The following is a 23,925-nucleotide window of genomic DNA, read 5'->3' as shown; positions in this document are numbered from 1 at the left end:
ACACAAGGCCTACCATACGCCAGCCCCTCGACCAATTGCTTTTTGATTTTTCCGAATTTGACAGATTTTTCTCTGCAGTGAGTAAACCAATAACAGGCTTTATCACAGAATTCTTCCTGTTGTTCCCTGCGTAGCACGGTACTGCAGAGGACGTTTATGACAGTACTAAGCACATACTGCTTTCCTATTAAATTAAAAACAAAAACATTTTTTTCTGTTTAATAGTCTCCACTACAGTGCATTTATACTGCATGACACACCAAGCAGCAGTTTGCTTAAATTACACGAGGTGCATTTCACTGGTTACAATGCATGAAGTGCGCTTTTCCGGCTGTACTCCACGAAGGGCGCTTTTTATGTAACCCTTTGCAAGCCTTCCGCAGCAGCAGCTGCAGTACTACAAGCTTCTCACACCGACCGCACAGCTGGGACGGTGCCTTGGCCTAACTCCACGCCTGCGAGCCCTGCGCGACCGGGCCCTGGTCTGGCCCGGAGCGACGGGGAAAGTCCAAGCGCACCGCACCGCGCCCCTGGCGGCCGAGCCTGGCCGCGTTAGGCGGGGCCTGGCCGGGCACACCCCCGGCGGCGCGGCCGCTGACGCGCTCCGACGGCGACGGTCTCCGAGCCGGCAGTTGTGCGCGGCCCACGCGGGACGGTGGGGAGCATGGGACGGGCTGCTGGTGGTGGTGGGGATGGCGGTGGGGGGCCGGCGGTGCTGGACCCGGTGCGCAGCTTCGAGCGGTGGAAGAAGAAGTACACCCGGCGCACGAAGCGGCTGCGGCAGCAGCGCAAGGAGAGGGAGAGGCCCGAGTGGCAGGTGGAGAGGGAGGGCATCAGCCGCCTGGTGCAGCAATACCCGCAGGTACGGCACGGACTGCAGGGCCGGGGGGCTTTGTCCCGACGGAGGGAAGGGATGCGAGGGGAGAGGGGGCTCCTGCGAGGAGGAGGAGGATGTGTAGGGGGAGGGAGCACCCCCGTGGCCAGGGAGAGGGAGCTTTGTGTGGCTGTTGGTGTTAGGGCAGCGTGTGACAGTGCTTTGTGCAGGCAGAAGGACTCCTCACCTCCATGAGGTGCCTCCATTCGTCCCTCCAGATGGAGGAAGAGAGGGTGGTAATGCAGTGCTGTGGGGTGGGCAGGGGTAGTGAGTGGTCCAGGGCACAGTGAGGAGGAGGAGGAGACCGAAGCAGATGGTGGGGATGGTTGTGAAGAGTGGCATGTGGCCCTTCTGACCAGGCAGCATGGATGCATGGCTCTTGGAGATGGGACACATCTGTCTCCATAGAAGGTGCTGCACAGGCAAACATCACTTTTTCACGTTAGTTATCATCAGGTCAGGAAACACATAACTGAATATTTGTGCCAAGGCTGGCGGTGTTGGTATTGTCACCCTGAGTCCCTTACGCCCCTCTGGGAGATGGCCATCTTTTAAGCCATGTAGCGGAAAATACTGTAATTATGGATAACGACTCAGGGCAGCAATACATGCCAAGCACACGTCCTGCCAACATTTGCTGAATTTGCAGCTGCCATCGGCGAGGAATGTGGCAGTTGTACTTGGCTATGCAGCACTCAGCATTGCTGTTAGTAGAGACATTTTGGTGGATATTATTTGACTGAGCAGAAGATAATGAGGGTAGGTATGGTAGGAACATGTTTGTCACCACGCAGAGGTCGAGGTGGCTCCTTAGTTAAGATCCAGTTTCACATTGTCATTGGTTTTATTGTTTTGAAAGCAAACGGTATATTTCAAAAATGGTCAAACTGCTGTTCTGAATCACAGATTATTTCTTAGGGAAAAAATGAGCTTATTGCTTGTGCCCTGTGTTGTTTTCATGGTAAAAAGTAAAGATGGTACCTATATAAATGATCAATACATCTTGTGGATAAATTTTGAGTCTTGACTTGTTTCAGCAATATTTTTGTACTGACTGTAGAAGATTTAGGTGCTGAATAGTACTTGCACTGCTAGAAGCTTGTATTATTTCTGAGGGGGATGACCACTGTCAGGTATGTGCTCTTCGCTGAGGAACGAAAAACCTCCTGCATTCAGTCATGGTACCGCGGCACCTCGGCTTAGGCAGCTGGCTCTGCATGGTCTCCGGAAGGTGTGTGTGTGTTCAAGGGGGAAACTGGGTTCAAGCAGCTCAACACAGGCCAGGTACAGTTTGCAGACTCTGCCCAGGCCCCTGAGTGGTGGCCTTGCTGTTTATATACTTAGCTGCGGTATTTCTATGATTGCTTTTTTAATTTCTGTATATTCAAACAGGAGTTGATACGTGTAGTGTGAAGTTAACTTTGCGTATCTTCAGGCCCTAATTGTTTCTACATAAGACAATAGTTTGCTTTTACTTGGTAATGTCATACACAAATTAGGCTTCTGCATTACTTTTAGGGTACTATGGCAATATTTAGCTATTCTTTCTTCTCAACCTCTTGTTTTGGAGGTGCATCACTGGTCATGTAATACTCCAAGCAGCCAACTGCCATCAGTCTCATAAAGTAGCTTAGTTCAGTTGATAGTTTTTCCCCCTTTCCTCTTTTTTTCTCTAATGTAATAGATTGATATATGCAGAAGCCTAAGTAGTACGGTGCTCTTGTGTGCTGAAATTATATGCATACAGTGTGGGAGTCTTAAGAGGCAAGAACAGGATGACCAGAATCCTCAATTGGAGGAGATGCTGCCTTTTGGAGTGGATTACAGCCTCTTCATCATTGAGACGGAATGGCAAAGTGTGACCTCCATTCATCTGTCATTTGCTTGTAGTTAAGCTTAATTATTTGAGAAAGATGGTAATGAAAAAATGTAATTGTTTAGAAGGAGGTAGCAAGCAATGCTTGAATTAAAAGATTTCTCTTGAGCCTCAGAGATGAAGTGGCTGAAGTCTTTCGATAACTGATCTGCTCTGGGAAGCTGACATCTCTTTTTCTTGATGCTGCCTTTGCCTCTTTGTTTCTCCACGTACATACAATGTCTGTTCCCCACATACAGTTTGCTACATTTAAGTTGTATGCATGTGTTAAATCCCCTTGTGTCCCTGTCTATTACATTACTTCTTAGGGGGGAAAAAATGCTTTGCTATGTCATACCACTGTACTTTACAGGAATGCGTCCATGGCAGGTAGCAGGGTATGGCTGTGCTGCTCACAGACATACGTAGGCAGAAGAAAGGTTTGAAAGGAACACACACAAACAGTCAGTCAATGAAACTGTGTTCTTTTAACAGTTTCCACCCCTCAATTCCATAGTGAGGTCAGTGTTCCTTTCTCACTCACATAAATTTTATTATTTTTTATTTTATTTTTTTTTTTTACAGTAGGCTGTTCAGCTACTCCTAAACTTAAATATTTTTGTATAATATTTAAATGCTGTCACTTCCCCCTGAAACACATTTTATACATTTGGTACTTGTGTTTAATTTCTAGTCATTTTACATAGATTTCTTTATAATGGCCTTGTAGACACGTCTGTCAATTAATTCCACAAATATTTGAGTTAATTTGCCGTACACATGGTTATGTGAGCACATATGGATGCCAGGCTCTGTGACCGGTGTGCGTATCTGCCTGTGCATCTACTTCTGGGACATGGGTAGTCATTCTCTGTCACTCTCTGGAGCTGGGAGGAGCAGAGGCAAGGAGTGGGTGGTGGGAGGTTGTCTTGGGGTGTGTTTGTAGAGGTTGCTGTCCTCAACTCCTCTGGGTCTATGCTGTTCTCTAGCTCCAGGAGTCTCCTCTTGGTGAACATATGGTGGGTGACTGCTTTGCTTCCTATCTTCAGACCTTCATGTCTCCTTTTCTGGTCCCTGACAAGGTTTTTCAATTGGTCGTCTTCATCTCTTCTTTATTTCCCTGAATCTGGTTACAGCAAGAGTGGGGATTGAAGAAGGGCAATGTGCTTGGATCTTTAGGGGTCTCCAGTGAGTTCTGCAGGAGACAGATCCCAGGGTAGGGACTGCAGAATTAGAAGGCTCTTCAGGAAGCCCCTCTTTCTTCAGAGAGCACTGGCTGAGGTTCCTCGCACATCAGCTATGGGTGGTTAGGTCTTACCATGCTTTAAGATGCTCTTGGATGGGGCATGGAATAGGGGCAGCAGTGCTGCTGGACACAAGAATATTCACCTTGCCCTAGAGTATGTTGTCTGTAGCTCTTGGTTTGAGAACCACTTTGATGGATATTACAAGACAAAATTAAACAGAACTAAAGAGAGAACCAAGATACTTTGTTACTGGATTTTTTTTTGTTCTGTCATCTGTTGTCACCTGATGGAAAATGTCTGGCAGCATAGACAGAAAATGTGAAAATTTCAGTGGCTAAATCTTGGGACCATTATCTGTATAATGTGTTTGTAGGCGATCTGTTGTTGGTTGAACCAGTGAATTTGTTGCCTAACTGTATAAAGCTGTTGATGAATGTTATCTTCTCCGTTCAGTTGTGCCAATGAAAAGCCTTAACAGCCTAGTCAAGGTGCTGGGAAGATGCTTGGGTGAACTCTTTCTAGTCTGCTTTATGTCACATTAGTCAGGTTAGATCAGGCTACCATCTGAGGTATTGGAAATGAGCTGGAGCTTCTCACCTGGGACAGATTAGAGGGAGCTCATGTGGACAGATTTCCAGCAGATTAAAGGAGGTAATAACTTCTGATAGGGAAATAAATGAAGCAGCTGAAGCTGGTGTTGTTTTCTACCAGCGCATGCAGTTATGGATATGAAGCTCTATCAGCAGATATACCTCTTTGGCATCAATCCCTTTCACTCCTGCCATCCTGACTTTATTTGAAAATAAGCCAGTATCTTTGGAGTTTTAGGGTACTTCAACTGATGATTCTTTGTAGGGCAGAGAAGTAACATGGGAAGCTTTGGTGATGTGGCCTTTCCTTACATTCTTGTGCTTGCTTGTTTAGTATTTTTCTCACTTTTTCTCCTTCTTGGAAGTCTTGAAAGAGCTTGACTTATGCATGCTATGACTTTTAAATTGACTTTTCGAAGTTTAAGGTAGAAAAACAAAATAGTATTAGTCTCTGCTGTGATTAATATACCTGTTCTTTTTAACTCTACATGACACAGTAATAAATTGTCCACTGAAATACTTCAAGCAGTTCTAATTATTTAAACAGTTTCACGTTGTTGTGGTAGTCTGTTCTGTGTCAAAACCTATTAAATTTATCCCTTTATTTGCACATAGTGGACTGCTTTAATTCTTCTTAGTGAAATAGTAAAATAATGTTAGTAAAACAGTCTTTCCTCCTCTAGGCGTACTGCTTTCCAATGTGAACAGTCTCTTGGTTGAAATTAAATTGAACCTCTGTACGTCAGGGAGTTGTTATCCTTTAGCATGCAAAGTAACAAGACTGGGAATTAGCACAATATGCAATATTGCATGCCATGCAATATCTGCACAATTATCAACTGAATTTGGGAAATATTGATTCGAAATCCAATTTGTGGCAGTCAGACTTTTTAAAATCGTGATTTCAGACAGGAGTTCTTTCCCTGTCCCAGAAATGTACTAGCTTAAAGTCTGTGCTTCTCGAAGCACAAGTTAAATAATTCACCTTGAAGATTTCTGAGTAATGTTTGGTAAAGGTTTAATTGCTGTGCTAGGACGCAGTGAAAGTTTGAAATCTGTCTTGCAAGAGCTTTGTCTTGGAACGTGTCAAAAAGGGGTTTTAATAAAGGTGTTACTCCCTTTTATCTCAAGACTAAGTTCGTACATTAAATTACTTCCTTGTTGCTACTGAAGAGTTCTCAGCTGAAGAGAGCAGTGTTGTGATCTGGATGCTTTAAACAGGCATAGATCCTCAGAGAAAGTACAGTTCACAGTTTTCTGTAGTAGGCAGGGCTGGCAGAAAGTTTGGTATTTCAAGCCTGATTTGACAGCTCAGAAACTCTTCATTTGAGGCTTTCTTGAGAAGTGCTATCACAAGTTGTCTTAAATGTCTGAGGACCATGTTGGTTGGCTCTTTTGTTGGGAGGTTTCTGCTCCGCAGCCCATTAGAGGTACCGGTGCCCATTAGGAATGCACGAGCTGAGGGAGCTCCGAGGTTGCCATCTGGAAATCTCACTCTGTGGCTGCTAGTCAGTATGCATTCACAGCTGTCATCTACCTTTCTGTTAGTCTGCTCAGGCTTTATAGATACATTAGCCTCTTTTATTTTGTACTTTCGGTTGTTCTTTTCTCTTCTCTCTCTGACTTCTGTGCTGTCTTACTGCTATTGATTGTTAACTTTGCTAGGAGAAGCTGTTGGCATCTTTTGATGATACGGTATTGACTAGAGAAGACTTGAAAGTACTACATTTTTCTTAAGATCTCTACTTGACATCTCAACGTTTTTGTAAATTGTTCAGCCAACTTGTGGAATCAAACGCATACTCTTGGTGCGTGTGTGTATAAAGTTAACACCTCACAATGCGCTCGAGAGGTGGATGTATACAGAGAAGTAAATTAGTAGGTGTCAGGACACTGAGCTACTTCTTTAGTATGTTTTGTACCCTGCAGGACAGCCAAAGAAAATCAAGTACACCAAGTATTAGAGGTTGTTGAACCTGGTGAGCTTCAGGACCCAGGGGATTCCTCCTGTCCCGGTCAGGCAGGTGTAAGGCTGCTGCAGGGCTGGGTCCTGAGGTGCGGCCTGCAGTGAGGGTGAGTGAATATTCCTGGGGGTGAGTGTGTGTGCACACGTGGTCAGCCACCGATGAACACAGAGGGCAGTGCTTCTGCCAGCACCCTTGTAAGAGACACATGAATACACTCTGTACCTGCACACACCTGAACAACATGGAGGGCAGGTAATGTTCCACTCCTGCTGGTCAGGATTAACATTTATTTGTGAAATATATGCGCACACATAGAAAATAGGCAGTATCTGGCATCAGCTGCTCAGTCTGTCCAAGAGCTGGCCTTAGCCCCTGGTTTCCCATGGTGCTGGCACCTGGACCCTCAGGCCTCTGAAGTTTGTGGTCCTGCTCCAGCTGTGGCACTCGACTCTCTTGCTGCTGCTGGCTGCTCTGGCTTGACGTCTGCTGGTGGTCTCAAGTGTGGGCTCAGAACAGAGCATGTACCCATACAGGGAATGGTTAGAAGGAAAGTAAGAGTAATTATTGGTAAATAATAATTATCACATAACGATATGTAGTAAGACCCTAGGAGAGGCTGTGGTAATCAGGTGCAGGGCTCAGTCAGACGAGCATACTGACCAGCCCCGTTTATCTCCAGTTCCCTCTTATTTCCTCACGCTTGTTCTTCCCCAGTCCACCTTGATCCCTCCCTTTCTTTGTCTTTGATCCTTCTCCTAAACATCCTATAATGCCATTGACATTCCTACAGTGGACTTGAAAACACGTCATAAGAGGTTGTACAAAGTCCCCATTTTTACCAAAATCTTAATGCTAGTGCTGTAGAGTCAAAATGGAAAAACGTGGAGTGGGGATGTGTCTGTTACCTAGAGCAGGACGTTGCGCCTCTCCTTGTTGACCTTCATGGATTCCTGTCAGCCCAATTCTCCAGCCTGCCCAGGTCCCTCCGGATGGCAGCACGCCCCTCTGGTGTGCCAGGCATTCCTCCCAGCTTTGTCTCATCTGCAAACCTGCTGAGGGCGTGCTCTGTCCCCTCGGCCAGATCATCAATGAAGATTTTAAACAGGACTGGACCTGGTATTGCCTCCTGAGGTGCTCTACTAGTTAATGGCCTCCAAGTAGGCTTTGCGCTTGGCCGTTCAGCCAGTTTTCAGTCCGCTGCACTGACTGTTCATCCAGCTCATATTGCAGCTTCTCTGTGAGAAGACAGTATTGAAAGCCTTCCTGAAGTTTGGGTAGGCAATATCCACTGCTCTCCCCTCATCTACCAGGCCAATCATTTCACACATAAGGTTATCGTGACTTCCCGTTTCTGAATCCATGCTAGGAGCACGGGATACGCAGCAGCAGTATAGAGATGAAAAACTTTGTAAACCCATCATTATAGCATCATTCACAACAGATTTAAGCCTTTTTTAATAAGAAAACTTCTCCGTTTGGCCTAGAGTTGTGTGTTTTTTCCACCTAAATTAAATTAATTTGTCATTTGTATATACAGTTAGAAAGTTGAGCTTTAAAGAACTTAAATAAGGATCGTACTAAAATAAAATTAATATAATAGTGTAAACATTTTTATGAACAGTGTGAAAAAATGTTCTTAAAATCACTAAGGGTTTTTTGTGATGCAAGTGTACAAGCTGGTTGAGCTAAAGGGAGAAACATAATAGTAAATATGAATCCCTTTTGCTTTAGGTTTGTCTTGCTTGCAGTTTAGACAGAGATGACTTCTGAATAAGAGTTATATGGGGGGGACAGGAGGGCAGTGGTGGGTGCTGTCTTGGTGCCATCAGCTGTGAGTGGGGTACTGTACTGTTGGCCAGGCACAGACCAGGCTGGAGACATTTACCTGGGATGTCTGATCTCATACAGCAGCTGGAAGAGAGTTCATCTTCTCTTTTGCAGAGATATGGGAGCTCCTGGAGTTCCTTTTTATGGCATGTGACTGTCATTACTCCATTTGCTGTAGCCTGCAAAAACAAATTGCTCCTCTGGATTTTTCCTAGGAAAATTAACAGCGACTTAAAGGTTATTTAATTTCTTTATTACGTTTGATTTTAGCACTGATTAAACTTAATTTGTTTCAGATAAATGCAAATGAAATTGAAAGATTTTCAGATTTTCCGTTGTCAAAGAAAACTCTAAAAGGTGAGTATAAATAAAGTTTAATTTGGAAAGTAATTACATTAGAAATGAATGTATTATTTATTTGCATATAAATAATCTTTTGTCTTAAACTAAGTTTTACGTGAGTGTTGCTATGTGCAGTGTTTTCTAAATGGAAAAATACAGCTCTGGGCAAAGAAAAATAAATATATATATATATTTTCCCTTTCCACACCCCGAATACTAGGACTGCAGGAAGCTCAGTACCGCATGGTAACTGAGATACAGAGGCAAACCATAGGTTTGGCTTTACAAGGTAAAGACGTACTTGGAGCTGCAAAGACTGGATCAGGCAAAACCTTGGCTTTTATTGTCCCGGTAAGTAATTTACATCATTTGCCCTTAAGCCTGGGAAGTTACCTGGGAAGTAGGGGATGTTAAGCAGTTTAGGTTAATAGATCCTTGGAGAAAGGGTGTAATTCAAGTGGTCTAGTTGTTCCTGGAAAGCCAAGACAATCTCATTTAAGTAAGCTGCTTGAAGTTCTGGAAGAAGTATATTATTGTCCCTTGGAGTATTCTGGTGCTTAGAAATCTCATTTTGATCCTTACATCAGTAGGCCCTCTGTGATTTAGGAAGTGCTTTGTTTTTCTCTCAGGAATGTGTTTTTTTCCTGTGCAAATCTAGTTGTCTGATTCTTTTAAAATTTGCAAGCTAAATCTATGGAATAGAAACCATAGAAATTTCAGCATTCTTCTTTGTTAGATGTGTGATTTTAAAATTAAAAGAATGAAATAATGTGAACATTTGGACCTTTTATAGCAAATCAAAGCCTAGAGGTAATAGGCTTCCTTTTCTTGGTTGTCTATTTTGAACACCTTAGAAATCGCTTCCAGGTTCAAGCAGGAAAACAGGATGAAAACTCCCGTTGTGAATAATACGTTTGACTATTTTCCTCTAAACATTATGGTCAACATTAGATTGCTTTAGATTGAAAATATAATTGAGAATCTTGTTTGTTTAAAGTGCACATATAAATGGATACAAAACCCATCATGTTATGATTGGATAAAGGGAAAAAGAAATGTGGTTTTGATTATGAGGTTGTTTTTTTTTTTTGGTTTAAACATTACTTGTGTTTTTGCAAACATAAATTACTTTGGAGCCTGTTCTGTCAGTAACTGTGGTAACACTCATATGTGTTTTGAATACCCACTCTAGCTGAGAAGACTTATGCTTTATGCTGATTATTTTTAGTAAAGAATAGGAAAAAATGTAGGTGGTAGGTGTCTTCAAAAGATAGTCTTGTGGATTTGAGAAACAAAACAGAAGTGAGATTGCAGAATTAGTTGACCTAGGAGCAGAAGTGTTTGTTTTTTTTTTTTTGTTTTTTTTTTTTTACAAACCTTATTTTAAAAAAGTTTTAGGGAAAACAAGTGATAAGGGAGGAGCTGGGCAGATGAAGAGTGAAATATTAAGGGCTGTTTAGTACCTTCATACATTTTTTTCCAAAAACATCTCAGTTATTTATACCCATGAAGTCTTTGTATTAATATTAGCTAAGGCTGTATTTCTGCAGTATAAATTCATGAGAGGAGGAGTAATCCTGGACTGAGATTTATGATAACGTTAGGTGGAATGCTCCTATATAGCATGTGTGTATGGTACTCCTGCGGGTCTAAAATCAAAGCCGCGCTAATTGACTTTTTTCTAGTTGGTCAATCTGTTTCTGGTTCCCTTAAAACCGGGGAAATTTCTTGTCTGTTTGTACGTCTGATTTCCATTTTTGTATAAATTACTAAGGCTTAATTTCCAGAATCAAACAGAGGAAGATTAATTGTCCAGTAAAATGTTTATGGTTTACTACCCATTACTGCTTGTTGTAGATTGGTACTGGAACTTTGCTTCAACAAGTATCAGTAACAGAAGCTAGAATTCATATGTAATCAAACCGTATGAAATGTGTACTCGTGTTTCGACATTATTTGAATTAGTATTACGTCATCTTTTCTATGACACTTTTTATGTATTTTCCTTTGAAGATTTATATAATGAGAATATGGTGACTCTTTTTTCAGGCTTTGGAACTTCTATATCGCCTTCAGTGGACATCAGCGGATGGATTGGGAGTTTTGATAATATCTCCTACCCGGGAACTGGCATTTCAAACTTTTAAGGTTCTGCGTAAAGTGGGAAAGAATCACGACTTCTCAGCTGGCCTAATCATTGGAGGAAAGGTGTGTCCTCTGCTGGAGCCTGCTGTTTGGGAGCATGGATGAGTGCTGTAATAAGTGCTAGTTTAGGAAGGAAACCCTGAAAAGAGAAAGTCAGAGAAGATATTAGTTAGTGGGAACCCGTCAGCAACCCACTCGTTAGCCTGTCTGTGTACTCTGTGTCTTTTAAAGCTTTTGCATATTTACCATCTTACCAGGTGATGTGACTGGATGGAACTTCCTACCAACCCTTCCTGTCCTGTTAAACTAGATTGCTCTGATATATATATTTGCTTAAGCCACAAGTGTGAGCATGTTGATAAGATGTGGTATATGTGTAGAAAGAGGACAGGCTTGATTCTTTCAAAAAGATATCAATAGGTTAAGGAGGGCTGAGATCTCTAGCACTGGGCTTCTGGTGTGAACAGCTAGAGCTCAGCTGGTTTAACCTATTTCAGGATCTGAAAGAAGAGTCTGAGAGAATCCACCACATAAATATGCTGATTTGTACTCCAGGACGGCTTCTACAGCACATGGATGAAACTTCGTATTTCTACGCATCTGATCTGCAAATGTTGAGTAAGTTTTTAAGTACTCAAAAGTACTTAGAAATATTTTTAGTAGATCATAACTGTGGAGCACTTCCTTTGTTAAAAAGTTTGACTACCCTAGTATGTAGATGAAAGGGCGTTTAAGTTTGCATATGTACAAATTAAAATAGAAAACAACAAAACCCCTTTCTTGTGTCTACTTTCTCTCAAAACAATTACTGAGTGTGCCTTCTTTAAGATGATAAAGACAAGTAGGCAAGTTAAGTAAGGAAATAAAACCCGCATGTGGTATGCCATATTATCCTTTAGGTATGTGTTAGCTAAAAGCTGGCCTTTTCTGCCTATAGCTCTCTTGTTTTTCCTGATATGATAATTAATTGTATGGAATATTCATTACAGTGTATGTATTTCATGCCTGTTGTAGAAGACATTTCTTTTTGAATTTTAAGCCAGATTACTTCTCCCTTCATTGCTTCTTTTTATCCTCACAACCTGAATACAAATCTCAGTTTAATGGAAGGGTTTGCCTTCCTCTAAGAACTGTGCATAATTTTTAGCATAGCTTGAGGAACTTAGAAGCAATTAACAGGCTAATGAAACTGATAAAGTGCAAAATTAAGCTCTCTATACTGAGTACAATTCATGGCAGTTAGACAAGAATTGCATTAAATACATGCCCTTTTCTTAAGGTTTTGTCTGTGTGCTACTCTGTTCATTCCCTGTGTTTGAATGGCAAATTGAGCTTACGCACTGGAGAGTCTGTTTTGCTCTGTCAAGAGCAGTACAGCACTGTTTTATATTCCGTGCTTTTGTTTCTGCAATAGGACAGGGAGTTTGTAATTTTAATTCTGTCTGCAAACTGCTGAACAGATTACTTGAAATGCAGATCTTCCAATGGTTCAGCATGTGAAATGGAGGGCTAGAGTGTATAAATATTGTTTCAGGATCTGAAAGAAGAGTCTGAGAGAACCCATATAGGAAATGCTACGACTTTATTGCAGTTCTTAACAACATTTTTGGAATACAAGTATATATAAACCAAATGCTGTCATATATGGTAATTAATCTCTGCAGTGTAAGTAGGCATGGATTTAAAGTTTTTAACAGAGTAAAGCTAAAACTAGTTTTTCTCAAATCTTTTTCAATTCAGTTCTTGATGAAGCTGACAGAATTCTAGATATGGGGTTTGCTGATACAATGAATGCAATCATAGAAAATCTGCCTAAGAAACGCCAGACCTTGCTTTTTTCCGCAACACAAACAAAATCAGTGAAGGATCTTGCGCGGCTGAGTCTGAAAGATCCAGAATATGTTTGGGTTCATGAGAAAGCCAAATTCAGGTATGTTGGGATATTTTGTGGGGGGAAATGGGGGAGGAGGAGGAGGAGCAGGGGGTGGTTAAACAGATGGTGATCATACTTAACTGCTTATCTGTCAGTTTCTTGAATCAGAAGTCATGTGTCTTTTTCCTTCTGTCATTGTCGGATCCTGTTCTGTGCTATCCTGAAAACAAGGAATTTCTAGGGAAGATGGTACTAGTTCTGATTGTTTCATTACAGGAGACTGAACCAGTACTTTGCTTGTGGTACCTCAGGCAGTTTCTCTGACTGGAAGTTTTTTTTCCTTGGGAATAAGCTCCAGAGTGGGCTACAGCCTGTATGGAGCAGTGTCCTGGCCATGGCAGGAGTCACTTCTGAATTGCTACTTTTTGTTTTTTGGCTTCCTTTCCTTCTGTGTGCGCATACTTACTGTGCAGGACCAGCAGATTTATTCCACAAATACAGTTCATCCATGTGTTGTTGATGAATCTGGCATTCCAAGAAAATGCTACTCTTCTAGGATTGTGCAGAATGACAGTCTTGTTTGTGTGTGCGATATTGGGTGTGCAAAAGAAAGCATTTGGCATTCGTCTGTGTTGCAGCAAGACTTGTGGCTTCCAGATATGCTGGGCTTATTGTGCACGTTCAGGATTCCAGCCCTGTGCACACAAAGTAAATTTGTCCTGCTGTGTAGTTTGGATCAGAATGGGAGACCCATCCCAGACATGATGAATGTGTCACTAAATGATAAAACATGCATGTTGGTTTCTGGCACGTAGGTTTTGAAAGGAAAAAAAAAGTGAAGAATGCAATTTAAAATTTTACATTTCTGGAGGCTGTCAGATATCTCAGTGCCAAATGGCTTATAAACACGCATGACTTTTTTCTCCTGTTTTATGGAGTATGTAAATATTTCCATATGTAAGATGAAGGTGGAGAAAGGTGAAGCACACTGATAAAAATGGCTCACCCAAGAACAAATGAGAAATCATCTGCAAAACAAACAGCAGAATGAGGTTGAATCCTGAGGTAGTGTTTTAACTATTTGGCTAGATTCTGCTGTAAATGTCTTTGAAAGCACTATTTTTTTTCAAATTGGTGTCCTAATTAAATATGACTCCTAGAAAAAAAAAGTGAATATTTCATCAGAAGAGGGTGTATGAACTTAATATGTGGGCTTCAGTTTGAGGACTGTTTCACAAATCTTTTTTTTTTTTTTTTGAAGCCTATTTTAAAGTACTTTTGGGTTTGGGGAAGTAGAGTTAGGTAATAAATTGAATAAAAAAAAAGGAACATTTTCATTTGTTTTAGAATTCACATCCTTAGCATACAGTATACTGTTGTGTTATGGAAACAGTTTCCTCTGAAAGACTTACAAGACAAAAAGTACTGTGGCATAATTCAAACTGAATAGCAGAATAAAATCTGGAGCAGTGTCTTGTAATTTCATCCTCCTAAGTGGCACCTCTAATAAAATAAAATGATTTTAAATGCCCTTGGTCTGTCTTGGGTGAAGCAGAGGGACTGCGAGATGAGCATTTAGATGTATTTCAAGGGCAATAATGCCAAATAATGTTTTTTAAATTTTATTTTATGTTTTTTAATTTTACAAATAATGGCAAGGTGAGTTAAGATGACAATTCAGAGCTTTACAAAGTCACTTTGCATGTCAGGGTGTAATCAGTGAAAATACATCAATGCTTTTTTTGTGTGCATGATTAGACTGTGCTTTGACATTGCCTTAAGCACAAATGATGCTTTAATAGCACTGATAGACAAAAATTGCATTTTAAGTCAAGGCAATTTGAATGTCGCTGCTTAGACATGGAAAGAGTTAGGCTTACTGCTAGTAAAAGAGTCTAAGGTAAATGAAATGAAGTCATGTCAAAAGTCGCCCCTGACGTTTAGTAAGGAAATTGATTCATCTTTCAACAGTATGTTTCTAGTGGAGCTGCAAGACTTGTACCTCAAAGTGGGAGAACTTTCTCAACTGACTCTTTTTCCCCCCTTTTTATGGACATTTGACGCTCAAGTAAAAAGAATCGACAGAGAGCTCTGTAGATATTATATACCCATATTTTCTCTTTTCCCTTCCTTTTTTTTTTTTTTTGGTCATTTTTAAGTCATGGGAACTATGGTACCTAATTCTTTCTTTCTTTCTTTTCTTTTTCTTTTCCTTTTTTATATTATAAGTACCCCAGCAACTCTGGATCAGAACTATGTTGTTTGTGAGCTTCAACAAAAAGTAAACATGTTATACTCTTTCCTGAGAAGTCACTTGAAAAAGAAGACCATTGTGTTTTTTGCAAGCTGTAAAGAGGTATGTCTATCCTTATTTTTTTTTTTCCTCCCTTTGTAGCACGTTAAAACTGTACGAAAACTAAGACATTCATGTTGGTGTGAAGGCACCAGAGGTGACATTCTGGGCTAGTTTGCAACAGGAAATTGTGGAGGAGCTAAACATTGCCTACACTTACACGTGTGTCATGCAGGCAGGGCCTGGCTGTCAGCAAGCTCAGAGCAGGAAGGTCATGGAGACCTCAGGGTATTCAGTGACTTCTGTGCTCATCTGTTTTTTTTTAAAAAAAGAACCAATCTTCCCCTAAAAGTTGCCTCACTAAGGGCTATCGATTGCAGTTTTGCTGGGTGAGGCAGTTCAATGGGTTAAAGAATGTTTAATAGATGTACCTGCTTTCTTTAAAAGCTTTAAAAAATGGCTATATAAGACATTATATCTGTAAAATAGTGCAGGGAAGGATTTTTCTTATGTTTATAAAGGAAGTAATCCTTCAGTTATCTACTGGCCTAGTACTATTCTGTTTAAGTTCTGTGTTTGGATGGCATAAGTATTTATTCTTATAACTTCTGCATGTATCAAATATTTTACTGTGTATATTCAACATACAATTATGTGGTAAATATTACAGTTCATTCACTTATGCACAAGGTTACAGCATTTTTGTTCTGCAGTTGGCTACTGAGGACAGTGAGGTTGTGGGCTTATTTGGACACAAGTCCTCTGAGCTGCAGCTGTTACTGCAATATACATAGTTTCTGTAACTTCTTAAAAATTATTAGATATGTCTACTATAAGCTACGTCATGGTACTGTGTATGATAGTAAACAGATTGTATAGAAGAAGCTGTTGAAGCTTGAAATGGACTGTGTAGACTGCTTTGAGTGCAAGCATAAGACATTGTACTCCTCCAGTGTTGTCTAAAAGCAGTGCTTCTGATGGACTTTTGATACTTCGGTTCATTGTGTATAGCTTTACTAGTCATGTCCTAAATCATTCTTGCTGGTTTCTACTAGGAAATGCTATCAAAAAGCATACTAGGCTTTTGTCTCTGTTCATTTCCTATTATAGTACCTGGGTGTGTGATAAAGTCTCAGAAATCCATGTCAGATCTTTGATGTGGAAAAAAGTGTATTTTACTTAAAGTGCTAAGTCTGTTGTGATTTACTGGATGTGATTTTTACTGTTCAATGTTAAGTCTTTTTTCTTTTTTCCTGATCTGTTGGATAGGTCCAGTATTTATTCAGAGTGTTCTGTAAGCTTCAACCTGGTCTTCCTGTACTAGCACTGCATGGCAAACAGCAACAGTTCAAGAGAATGGAAGTCTACACTTGTTTTGTTCGGAAGAAGGCAGCAGTACTTTTTGCTACAGATATTGCAGCTCGTGGCCTGGGTATGTACCCACAAAAGCTGTAATTATTCACAAAGTTATGATTTAATCCTATTAAGACTTTTTTCAATGACAGTATGCTCTGAAGACCAACCTGATCTGTAAGAAATGAAACTGTAGTTTGCTTGAGAGCTCGTTAAGGTATTTCAGAAGAGATATGCTTCTTAATTAGTTCTGCTGTTTCTTTAATAGAGAGGCCAACTTCATTTGTGTTTTTTTGTTCTAGAAAGACCTAAATTGTTACTGTCTTGTAATGTTTAATACTAAAATGGTCAGTGAAAGCTATCTTTTTTTTCCCCACTCTGTAGACAATCTAGTTTTCCCAGCCACGTTATGTGACAAATAACCTGAATGAGAGAAAATGGAAATAGTGATGTATTGGCTTACTACATGCCTTAAGGCAAGATGGAAGCAGCTTTAAGTATTTCTGATATTTCTGTATCCTGTGGGTTATTCCAAAGGATATGGAAAATTACTGACCTGCCAGGATGTAGAGATGAAAACCTGAAGAAATTTTACTGTTTGAATTACAAATAGCACTATAAGCACTCTATTCTTAAAGAGGCAGAATATTAGATAAATGGAAAAGCACAAATATTTTATAGGATCTGTTTTGGCTTGTGTTTCTTTCCATTGGTCATTACTTGCTAAATTATGATTTCATTCTTTATATTTTCTGTAGATACTTCAAACTTTTTTTTCGTATTTTGAAAATTTTAATTATAACAAGACCTGTTTTAGGAATCTGCTCGTTCTTCTTTTAGATAGCAAACTTTCATTGTCCAAAATGCAAGTTTTTTGTCGGTATGTTTTAAGAGGAAGGTGCTCAAAAAATGGAAAAGAGAAGTGCAAATGGCTTATCATACCTTCTACTCTGTGGATGTCTCACTAGTGAGGAACTAATGTGGTTGCGTGTTTAGGTTGAGAGTGTAGGTATACCTGTGCAGTATGGCATAACTACAGATGTGCCAGGAAGTAACACTAACTTTCTACAATGCAAAGCATGCTGCTGCTGGTGGATAAAGGGCAGCAGTTGGAAAGTGCTCATAAATACTGTAATTCACATTGAATGTTGACTTCTTTGGCAGGCTTGGTCAATCCCTCCCTGTCATTGAGAGGGTGTGTGATATTTCTGTACATGGATAGCTGAAGTAGTGCTGTCTCACCACAGCTAACTTCAAACCCCAACTGTGTAGAATATTGAAACTCTAGGTGAGAAGTGGGTCAGATCTTGTTATTTAATTGTTAAATGTAGTGGTGTTTTGTCATTTGTGTAAGACAATTTCACAATTGCTAAGAACAGACGTGCTTTAAGTTCCATTCAGTGCAGTGTCGTAATTTAGAAAACGAAGACACCATTAATTTTAGCTTTCGTTGATGAAGGGGATGGCTGTTTATGATATGCTAATACATGCAATTAATTTTATTTTTATTTTTATTTCAGAGGTTACACTCAGTGTCTGTAAATTGTCCTAAACGATGGTTCTTACAGAAATTAATGCTCCAAAATAATATGTTGCTCTTGATTAGGAGAATTGGGAGTCCAGTGAGCTTAAATTTTGATGTTTTTTTCTTTATGCAGATTTTCCAGCAGTAAACTGGGTCATTCAGTTCGACTGTCCAGAGGACGCAAACACGTATATCCACAGAGTGGGAAGAACAGCCAGGTTCATATTCACTTCTCATTAATATTTTACTGTTTAAAATTATATAGCTATCAGAACAGATAATTGGCTGCACACTCACTTGAAAAAATCAAGGCACAAGTTAGAAAGAAAAGAAGGGCTGTTATCACTAAAAGACACTTGCGATTATTTGTGTAATGGTTTGACTTAAGCTTTTCTTAGTGAGCATCTGAGACTTCTTACAGCTGAGAGAAAAGAACATGTCGAGTTGTTTAGTCTGATCAGGGAAAATTAGTAGTGAGGAAGTCAAAGTTGTCTTTTGCACTTGGCAGGATTACTTTAATGGCTGAGTTGAGCGCCTTTGTGGGTGGAAATGCTTGTTTTGCCACTGCCATACATGGATAAATAACTGCTTTAGAGTATGGATGCAATTTCTTTGTGTCATTGCAGACTCTTCAAAAGAACTGAAATATTTCTTCCTTATTTTAATTTGGTGAGGAAAGAATCAAACAATGTTAATAACTGGTCAAATCTTTAATTTTCTAAGTCTTTTTTAAAATTATGTTCTTAGGCATAGCCTTAGCTAAAATATTTGTGGCTAAGTCTTCATGAAGGAAGGGAGTTACCCAGTTATACTAATGAAAACCTGGTCCTTGGTCTTTGAAGTAGATTTTTAAGAGAAACACTAGTAGTTATTGTGTAATTCACTCGATTACAAACTTTATTATCTGAAGGATGAAATGTGAGACCTAGCATTATATCTTGTACATAATTTAATTTGTTCGTGATAGGCTTTTATCATGTGCGTTGCAATGTAAGTTGAAATCAAACAATGATGGAAGGTTTTTAGAATAGAATTTAGTACTCAGCACTACAGAAATTTGAAATCTGTGTTTCTGGATCAGATAGCATTAAATTTTGTACTTACAGAACTCTTTCACAATCTAGAATTTTTATTGTAATTGCTAACATTTCTGCTCTGCTCCTTCCTATGTACTCTATTTTCCTATTGACCTTTTATTATAGAACAGAATAATACATTTTTAAATGCTCTTGCAAAAATGTCTGTGAACAAAATTAATGGATGTTAGGTAATTAGATAAAACATGTAACTACTTACATGTAGATTTGAATTTAGCTATTCTTATGGGTCCCAACGGAGGAAAAAACCTATAAGCTTAGTGTTCTGTGGGGTGGTGGGTTTTTGTTTTGTTTGAATCCTGTATGAATTCGATGGAAGGCTTGCAATTTTGTCTTTATTACATGTCTTTTGTCTTTATTGCATAACGTCATTGTGGAAAGGTAAACAGTATATCATGTTCATATTTCACTTGAATATGAGCCAGATGTTTGCCCACGTGGCCAGTAATGCCAACCGTATCCTGGCTTGTATCAGGAATAGTGTAGCCAGCAGGACCAGGGAGGTGATCGTCCTCCTGTACTCTGCTCTGGTGAGGCCGCACCTCGAGTCCTGTGTTCAGCTTTGGGCCCCTCACTACAAGAAGGTCATCGAGGCCCTGGAGCATGTCCAGAGAATGGATACGAAGCTGGTGAAGGGCCTGGAACACAAGTCCTGTGAGGAGCAGCTGAGGGAACCGGGGTTATTGTGTCGTGGGAAGAGGAGGCTCAGGGGAGGCCTTATTGCTCTCTACAGCTATCTCAAAGGAGGTTGTGGGAAGCTGGGGCTTGGCCTCTTCTTGTAGATAACTAGTGATAGGACTAGAGGGAATGGCCTCAAGCTGCGTTAGGGGAGGTTCAAGTTGGAATTTAGGAGACATTTCGTTTCATAAAGAGCAGTCAGGCATTGGAACGGGTTGCCCAGGGAGGTGGTGGAGTCACCGTCCCTGGGGGTGTTTAAGGAAAGGTTGGACGTGGTGCTTGGGGACATGGTTTAGTGGGTGACATTGGTGGTAGAGTGATGGTTGGACCAGATGATCTTGAAGGTCTTTTCCAACCTTAATGATTCTGTGATTCTATATTTGGCACTGTTTAATTGGCAGTTCACACAAGTACAGAAGGCTTGTTGAGACGTGAACGGGTAAACAGCTACATCAAGCTCAATAACCACCCCTTTTCCACAATGCTTCTAATAAAATACCACTAATTAAGACGTTAGCCTTGCAGACTTAAGGGTCTATATTCAGAGGCGTCTTGAATACAAACTCCTGTGATGGCGTGGGACGGACTGGGGCAGGCTGTTGGGGCAGAGGGTTTGTCCCAGAGGCGACAAGCCATGTCAGGTGCCTGCTTCTTGCTTCACCAAGCTGTCATTCAGACTTGTGTTCACATCAATTTTTCAGTAGCCAGACCTTACTGAAATTCTGAGCATCTCTGAGTGAGTTATTGGAGCCGGCAGAATTGAGACTAAGACTGAAGGCAAATTCCTTCTGCAGGGAAAGCTTCACAGGTATTTTCTCCCTCGTAAACTCATACAAAGATCAGTGGAGCTTCTGCCCTACACAGGGCTTTCATTTTGGAGAACTGTTAGGCTCCCCATCCTTGAAGTAAGGCGTTCTGGAAACAGATTTGTTTGTTGATCTTAACACTATGAAATAAATCATTGAAAATAAAATATGGGATATGTGTAATAGCTATAGGTAAATATTGTACACTAAGTAAGTACGCTAATGCAGTTTTAAATGTGGATAATTGTGAATGTGCTTCTTGGTTAACTCTGAATGTTGAGTAGGAAACTTTACTTGTTTCCAGTATATGCAGTTAGTATGAAAGAAGCTCATCTTTCTTCTAGAAACTTGATAAAAATGAACTCAACTGCAGTTTAGTAGTCCTCATTAATGAGGTTAGAGTTAATTACAAATTTTCATGGGTTATGCGAGTGTATAATTGCATGGAATGAAAGCTAAATTAAATATCTCGGCTAATTAGGAGACTGTGTTAAGCTGTAATTAAAACTGGGATGCCAAATACTGTTTACTTTTGAAATCAAATTATTTTGTGATACAAAAGTAAATATGAAAGTCATGAGATAAATTATTTTTGGGAGGGGGCTGAAAAACCTTTGACTAACACTTGTGGATGTGTTCCCACCTCTATTTTGGCAGTTTTGCAAACCCTTATCTAAAATGAAAGTTGAAGATTGATTTTTTAAATGGAGAAGACCGCCATGTTCCATAACTAGTATTTCACTTGCATTGCATCCTATGAAGAACGTAAATTGCAACTTCTGCATTTTTGATTTATGGTAAAGTAAGATCAAGAAAATCTGGGTGTTGTCCAGTAATGCTTTTAGTTTATAGTGGAATTGGCATATATAGATTCTCTTCTTTTTACCTTGAAAGGTGTGCCATTATGGGAATAATTGGAAGCTATTTCTCCTAGCTGCATTTTAAAGTATTTAAAGTCTTAACTAGTTCAGTAACAGAATTTCTAAAATGCTGACAATACCGTGGCCATGCCCATAAATATTTTTGGCTAGATTTTTGTCATATGGTCTCTTAGTGAAGTCTGTAATTTAAAATACTACATCAAAGTGTTTCCCTGTGGGTTTTAGTTTAAAAAACTCGAAGTAAATAAGTGATACTTGAACAGAGTTTTGCAAATGATCATTACTTCTGTCTTTTAATTTCTGTTGATGCCTTCTTTTCTGTAGTCCATGAAGCCTACAATTGAAAATATTCTTTGATCAGGTCTGTGAAACAAGTTGCAGAGCCACTAGGGGACAGCAGAAGATAATAGTATCTGAAGCACCCTGATAGCATTTTTTTTTTTCCCAAAATGTTTTTCCAAACATAATTTGTAAGTTGTGTGGCATGAAAGGAACATATACTGGGATGTTTTTCGTTCAGTTGTGATTGCATTGATGAGTAGAAAAGACATCAAAACGTCTATTCTATCTTTCTATTCATGCGTAAATATCTTGCATTTTGGATGTACCCATATCCTGGCATGTCTCAGTAATTAATTGCTTTCTTTCCTAGCATTACATTCTTCCCTCTACTCTGTTTTTTCCTTCAGAGGGGACTATAAAAACTGTTTCTTTCGTACTTCTCTCTGTCAGGAGACAGTGAAATGTAAAACAGAATAAAACTTTTGCTCTGCAGTTTTTCTCTGTTAAATCCAGATATTTATATTGGCTTTAGGTCTGACTCAGGCTCAGATTTCTGATACTAATGGTGTTTAATCCAAGTTAGGTGGTTAGGTTTGTTAGGTGCTTAAATGACTTAGGAAAGTACTGTGTTTTTTTTTGTTGGTTGCTAAATGTAATGTGTATATGAATATAAGTAGGCATATTCTGTCTAGCTGTACATATGCTTTTTTCCTTTTGGCAAACTCTGTTCTGAAAATGGGATAGTAAAAGTCCTTCTTCTCAAAGCGAAGTACTGTATTACCAGGACAAGCTATTTTGTACTGGCTGGTATGATGATTAGAACCAGGAAGTGTGAATAAAGACTAAGAAGAGCTGTAGTCATGAAATGATCTTACTCTGTCATCAGATAAATTGCTTTGAAACATGCTTATTGGGGCTCTCCTTAAGTAATTGCACACCATAAGTGTGAAAATGAGATTAAAATATCTTTAGAATAATATGTCCAAGTGACAGTAAATCATTTAAAAATGTGGGTGGCATAATGGAACTATATTTCAGTGGTGGAAACTTGGTTTTTTTGCATTGGGAAATCTGAGAGAGACATGAATAAACGGCATAATCAAGATGGCATCTCCTTGTTTGATTTTTTTTTTCTTATTTGAGACATAGTGAAGCACTTTTACTGATGTTTCTTTATAATAAATGCAGTATTTAGACCATCTCATATTATATTGCAGTCAAATCATTATCCTAGCTCAAGTTAGGTAAAAAAATAACTGCCACTAAAGGTCACAAGAAATAGTTGACACCACATATTTACCTTGCAATTCATACTGTTAAATTCTCTAAATACTGTACCCTATGTACATACCTGACAGTGGCCTGTGATGCTGCAGCCATGTTTACCTGCTTTTGTATTGGCCATTAGAATTATTTTTACAGCAGAATGACAGGAATGTTTCAATAAACTGCAGCATTAATTGGCTAAGGTTATTAGCTGCTGACATGACGCTATCCTAGAAGCTGTAATAAAAAAATAAGCAAGCATCTGTGTTTCGGCACAGTAGAGTGGGCGCAACTGCTGTGGAAAATGGATTACTTACAGCCCAGGCTGGAGGACCAACAACCTCCCAAAGGCCTTTTCAGATCAATTTATGGTGAACCACTGCTTGTTCTTGTCCGTTGTTTCTTCTGCCTTTCTGGCAAACAATGACAAGTAACCGATATATGACTGAATGGGAGGGATTAAGGCTTTGTGGCATAAATACAACTGAGCTGCATGATTCTCAGAACTTGTTAATAGATACAAAAAGGCTACTGTTCAGACAAGAGAAGGAAAAGGTTATGAAATGATCAGAGGAAAAAAAAATGAACAAAACCCTAAGCAATCTCTGACTTCATAGCAATATTTACTGATACATTTTTTTAGGATACTGAACTAAGTTCTGTGCAACAAAGAACTAAGAGAGGACAAAGCACTAGAAATGAGCTAAAGAAGAAACTGAGAGTGAGGCCAGTTCACTTTTTATTGATGTGCATTTGTGTTGAATGCTCTGTGGAACTTTGGATTTTTTTTGCAACCCATGGAAAAAAACAGAGCTCTTCTCGCTGAAGCTAGAAACCATCAGTGAGCACAGGCTATCTACAGAGTTTGCTCAGCTGTATATGGCAGGTAAACTTTCTGGTCTGTTGTGATTTTTGTTGGGCTGTAGGTGATAAAGACCAGTTTCAGATAGCGGTGCACACAGATCTCTTTTTAAAGCTTGTTTTAAAGAATATTCTTTATCGAATAAGAGACCACTGATCATGT

At 39.7% G+C, this 23,925-nt stretch overlaps 1 protein-coding gene across 1 annotated transcript in view; it reads left to right on the top strand.

Annotated features, from left to right (window-relative positions):
* Positions 1–511: 511 nt before the first annotated feature.
* Positions 512–23,925, top strand: part of DDX10 (DEAD-box helicase 10) — a 191,062-nt gene continuing 167,648 nt past the window's right edge. Inside the window, exons 1-9 of the mRNA XM_080580520.1 lie at positions 512–862; positions 8,657–8,717; positions 8,923–9,053; positions 10,752–10,910; positions 11,345–11,465; positions 12,588–12,777; positions 14,950–15,076; positions 16,283–16,445; positions 18,025–18,109. Of these exons, the coding sequence (XP_080436646.1) occupies positions 665–862; positions 8,657–8,717; positions 8,923–9,053; positions 10,752–10,910; positions 11,345–11,465; positions 12,588–12,777; positions 14,950–15,076; positions 16,283–16,445; positions 18,025–18,109 (1,235 nt within the window). The 5' untranslated portion in view covers positions 512–664. The remainder of the gene's footprint in view (positions 863–8,656; positions 8,718–8,922; positions 9,054–10,751; positions 10,911–11,344; positions 11,466–12,587; positions 12,778–14,949; positions 15,077–16,282; positions 16,446–18,024; positions 18,110–23,925) is intronic.

This window comes from Anser brachyrhynchus (genome assembly GCF_964034855.1).
Source record: "Anser brachyrhynchus genome assembly, chromosome: 1".
NCBI classification, from domain to species: domain Eukaryota; kingdom Metazoa; phylum Chordata; class Aves; order Anseriformes; family Anatidae; genus Anser; species Anser brachyrhynchus.
This window is presented reverse-complemented; position numbering and strand designations above follow the sequence as displayed.